The 4,858-nt window shown below is 37.0% G+C and overlaps 1 protein-coding gene across 1 annotated transcript; it reads right to left on the bottom strand.

The window, feature by feature from the left end:
* Nucleotides 1-4,485: 4,485 nt before the first annotated feature.
* On the bottom strand, nt 4,486-4,819 carry JH06_5202 (hypothetical protein; the record flags this gene model as incomplete). Its single annotated transcript, XM_014669568.1, has 2 exons — nt 4,486-4,775; nt 4,804-4,819. The coding sequence occupies 2 exons, from the start codon at nt 4,817-4,819 to the stop codon at nt 4,486-4,488; spliced, it is 306 nt and encodes a 101-aa protein (XP_014525054.1).
* Nucleotides 4,820-4,858: the final 39 nt, after the last annotated feature.

Here is a 4,858-nt window from a genome sequence, read left to right as displayed (position 1 = left end):
GTACTCTTGGTTTTAGTCTTGAAACCAGCTCTTTGAGTCCTTGTTCTTGGTCTATGGTTTTTGACTAATACTTCTTGGTCCTTGACTCTTGGTTTTGGTTTTTCACTCTTGGTCCCTGATTCTTGACTCTTCGTTATTTGGTCTTTGTTTTTGATCTCGAATCTGGATCTTTGAGTCTTGGTGTACTCTTGTTTGGCTCATACTTCTTGGTTCTTCTTCTTTACTCTTCATCCTTCATCCTTTATCCTGGGCTTAACTTGTTGTTCCTAATACTTCTTCGTTTTTGCATTCAACCATAACTCTTTATCTTCATTCTCTTGTCCTTCATTTTGCCTCTTTAAGTTATTATTCATCATACTTCTTCATTTTTGTATTCAGATTCGGCTCTTCGCTTTTGTCCTTTGGGTCTCCATTCTGCCTCCTGTATTATCGATCAATGGCTCTTTTGCTTCCCTCCACCCTTACTTCTTTAATCACTCTTTGCCTTTTCAACCTCGCTATCATATTGTCCCAATGGTTCTCGTCATTCGTCCTTGACCCTTGGACCATAGTGCTGGTTGCGGCTATTGTTCTTTGCTTCTTCAGTCCTGCTTCTTGGTTTGCGTTTTGGCTCTTCAAACTCGGCCCTTGAGCCTTTGCTCGGCCCTTGAGCCTTTGTTGGTGGTTTTGTTTTTGGATCTGGAAACTAAGTCTTTGAGTCTTGGTTATTTCGGTTTTCGTTTTTGACTCATTGATCTTGGTTCTTCATCCTGATTCTTGGTCCTTGAGTCTTGGTTATTTGGGTTGAGATTTGAGTCTAGGTAGGTTTCTTGGTATTTGGTTTCACTCTTGGTCCTTGAAACTTGATTCCTGGCTCCTGATCCTTGATTCTTGGCTTTCAGCTGTTATTCATTTATCTTCCTTCTTTGGCTCCTGATTTTGACTCTCGAAGTTGTTATTGACCAACCTGAGTATTCTAGTACCTGGACCTTCATTCATCGTGCTCGTCCTTGATTCTTCATTCTTATGTCTTCGTTCTGGATCTCCGACTCCTAACCATTGCTTCATGTTGTATTACTCATAAATGGTTCCTTGTTGCCCTTGAGCCTTACTCAGTCATATTGACTCATTTTCATGCTGGCTCATTATGTGGTATTGCCAAATGGTTCACGTCATTCGTCCTTTGCCCTCGGACCATAGTTTCTTGGAGCCTTGATTCGGTGTATTGGATTCGCTCATAGTACTTAGTTCTTGATCCTTTGTTAGTTGGTTATGGTCTTGGGATCTTGAACCTTGGTTCTATGGGTCTCGCTCTTTGGTTCTGGTTTCTGCTCATGGGCTCATTGTTCTTGGCCCTTGAGTCTTGGTTCATTGGTTCTTGGTTTTGACTCTGGGTTCTTGAATTTTGAGTATAGGTAAATGGTAATGGTTCTTGGCTCTTTGGCGAGTGGTGGTGATACTGATATTGGTATTGGTATCAGTATCGGTGTTGGGTTCCTGTTATCATAGGGTCGGTTCTCGATCCTCAACATGGATTTTGGGTCGTTTTGTTTATATGGATTGTTTTGGGAGTTTTTATACAGGAGTTTTTCTGTCTTCGGGCTTTTCTCCTATAGTTTCCTCCCTTTATCAGCAAGTTTTGTTTACCGACCCTTTTGCCTTTCTCCTTGAGTTCACCTTTTTCATTCCATGGTCTCATGGAGTGTGCTTTTTGTTTTTTGGTTATGTTTTTTTAGTTATTATCTGGTTTTACTTGAGGAGTTTTTGTGCGGTGAAATTACCGTCAGTTGCTTGTTGGTAGTAAACAACAGGGATTCAGGATATCTTGTGTAGTAGTGTTGTTCATTATTTTCCTGAGGGGCTTCATGATCTTATCAGGCTCTGTTCTGGATTCCTTGAGTTTGCTATCATGTAAGAACTCTGTTCTCTTGTGATTGAAATGGTGTTCATCGACTATCTCAAATTAGACTATGTGGTACGGTATGGGAAGAATGTCTATTTGAGATAATGTTACCCGATGGTGGTTGTTATTAAGGGTGACAATGATACTATTCTTCATTGAATGGTATCACCCTAATCTCTGTGATAGCTAGTGGTTGGGTTCATGAATGTCAAACAATCGCTGGAGATTAGTATTACTCGGGAACTAGTTCGAGGCCTGAATGGCGTGGACGTAAAGTGCCCTCTAGGGCATCTAAGTAGTGTTTATAGTGTTTACAGAATGAAGAATTACATCAAGTTTGTATCTAGTAATAAACATGATCAGATTGTTATTCAATTCTTGAGTGATACAAATGATTGTAAGAATGATTAGATTAAGGATGATACAATCACTTCTTTCATCACAGATTCAACCAAACTATATGATAAGAACAAGAATGAATTGATAAATGTGAAATTGATGAACTTGAAGAATGATAGAATAGATTTGATCTTAACAGGAAATGTGTTCAATAACAAGTTTGGTAAGTTTGAGCATTTGAATATGAAACAGATGAGAATGATTGATAAGAATGAATGAACATCCCTGTTTGATGTATATCAGTTTTAAACTCATTTCAATATTTGATTTCATTTTGTATGAATAAAGGAATATGAAATTCTACATATCAAGTCCCAATTCCAAGAGACATGGTATGGAGTATAAGTCAGTGACATACTATAGATTGTATTCAAAAGGAATAAATAGGATCTCAAAACGGATTCATGGAAGAAAGAAGAAGAATTGAAGAAAAAGAGTATTGAATTCATTGACAAATCAAGAGATAGATGTAGGAGATGGACCATTTATGAAAGCTGTACGAACCAGACACATCTTCTATCATGAAGATAACAATCGACTTGTTTTGATACCATCTCTGAAGAGAATGATTGAACTAGAAGAGATGAAGGTGATGATTATGATGAAGATGGTTGTGCCATCTTTGATAGTTAGTTTTGAGAAATCAGATTAGATAGGAGAAATCGAGTGTATAGAAGTAATTTGCAGATATTCTGAAGGCATTCTCACCATTGTATATCAATTCAAACATCACATCACTACAGTTTAACATTGATATCAATTCTTCAATCTCATATCAACCCTGAGGAATTGTAATTATTCAATGTTCTGTTCTATTATCAACAATCTGTTCTTCATTCACATTCTACAACTGGAAATCAGTGTATATCGATATTGAAGAAATGGAACACTTCTTGAATGAAAGTGGATTATCCAATTTCACTTCTGTCTTGTATTCGTTACATCCTTGAGATAAAGAGAGTTGTGAACATGAATCATCTTCACTTTGTGTGTCTTGAATACCATCATCAATAGTCAATTGAAGTTCAAAATCACCATTCAATTGCATAAGATTACCATCCAAATCCTTGAATGAAAAGTAGATACGATCAAATCGATTGATCATAGGAATATTCACTTCTTCAATCGAATTCAAGTATCTGGATTGAGGTCATCAATGATCATTGTAATAATCAATTGTTGTTCTGGTTGGCAATCTTCAAATCACATGTTCATACAAGTGAAGACTATACTTGAATCACTTTTCTGTTTCTAGTGATATCAATGATATTAGTTCCTGTATGGGAACCTTCTTCATACACCTTTTCTTTTAGACCCAGAATATCGATGATATAAGATGCTTGAGAGAAATCGATTGAACTACTGGAATTCATCTGGATACATCCAAAACTTGTAATTACATTGAACATTGAGAATAATGTATTGCATTTGATTGAGCATTACGATAACTTGAGACAGAGTATAGTATCCTTTATCAAACATAACAGATTCTCCTTTACTATTAGAAACAGTATTGATTTGATCAATGTTTGAGAATAGAACATCTGATGTTGAAGTAGGTGTGAATAGTACTTTGATGATTGTAATGTATGGATTGTTAAATCGATAAGGATTGTCCCATGTGAATGATCCATTCAATGGTTTACCTTGAATGATTATTGAATAGTATTTCCTTTAACGACAAATTCTTGCCCTTATTTGCCCATACTGCTACACAGTTGGTTCAATCTTTGGTTGAACTGACTTTCAGACCATGACACACATATTACTTTAATTGACCTACAAGTTGGCTTGAAATGGTAAAAGGAGGCTTCCATTTGCCTGGCATTTCCCTGTTAGCTACCCAGAGTTGAAGGCCTATATTGGAAACGGTTTGTCTGCTTTTTATCTTACGTGATGTGTCAAAACACTACTACTAGTATGGTAGAATATCTTAAGATTCATTTGTCTATCTTGATTCTGGTGATCATCATTGTGATTGTGTTGACGCTCATCCACTTAGTAACAGGAAACGAACTGTGGATGAAGTCAAGGGAGAAGGTTTCCAAGAAGACTGTCAAGAACTACAACTGTTACTAAGAATCCAGAGTTTGTTACATTCCCAACACATCCTATTGGATCCATTCAAGTCTAGAATTCAAGTTCATAACCATTCTCTAGTACAATAACACATCAGTTTCAACAAACAATCACTCTTCATAGAATTAGACTTTCACTTTCTTTACCGAAGTCTTTGTAAACTTCTGCGATTTCACAGACTTCACCGATTTCTTTCCTTTCACTCCACCCACTGCCTTTGCTTTCTTTCCAGTTCTCATCATCAAGAACACAACAACAATAATCATTATCACCACAATCACACCAATCACAATAACAACAATAGGCATACATACTCCAGATGCCTTCTGCCATTCTCCATCTTCACTTCCTAACACACAAGCACGCTTCTGAGTACCCACATAACTTCCTTGAGAAGCACATTCATATTCAGCCACTTCACCAACATTCGTTACAGGAAACACTCCTTCTGCAACACATCGTCCCTTTCGTATCTGAATTGATAAAGTGGCTTGTGTA

This window comes from Blastocystis sp. subtype 4 (assembly GCF_000743755.1).
Source record: "Blastocystis sp. subtype 4 strain WR1 chromosome Unknown seqid_0490, whole genome shotgun sequence".
NCBI classification, from domain to species: Eukaryota; class Bigyra; order Opalinata; family Blastocystidae; genus Blastocystis; species Blastocystis sp. subtype 4.
The sequence above is the reverse complement of the archived record's forward strand: the minus strand, read 5'-3'. Positions and strand labels throughout refer to the sequence as shown.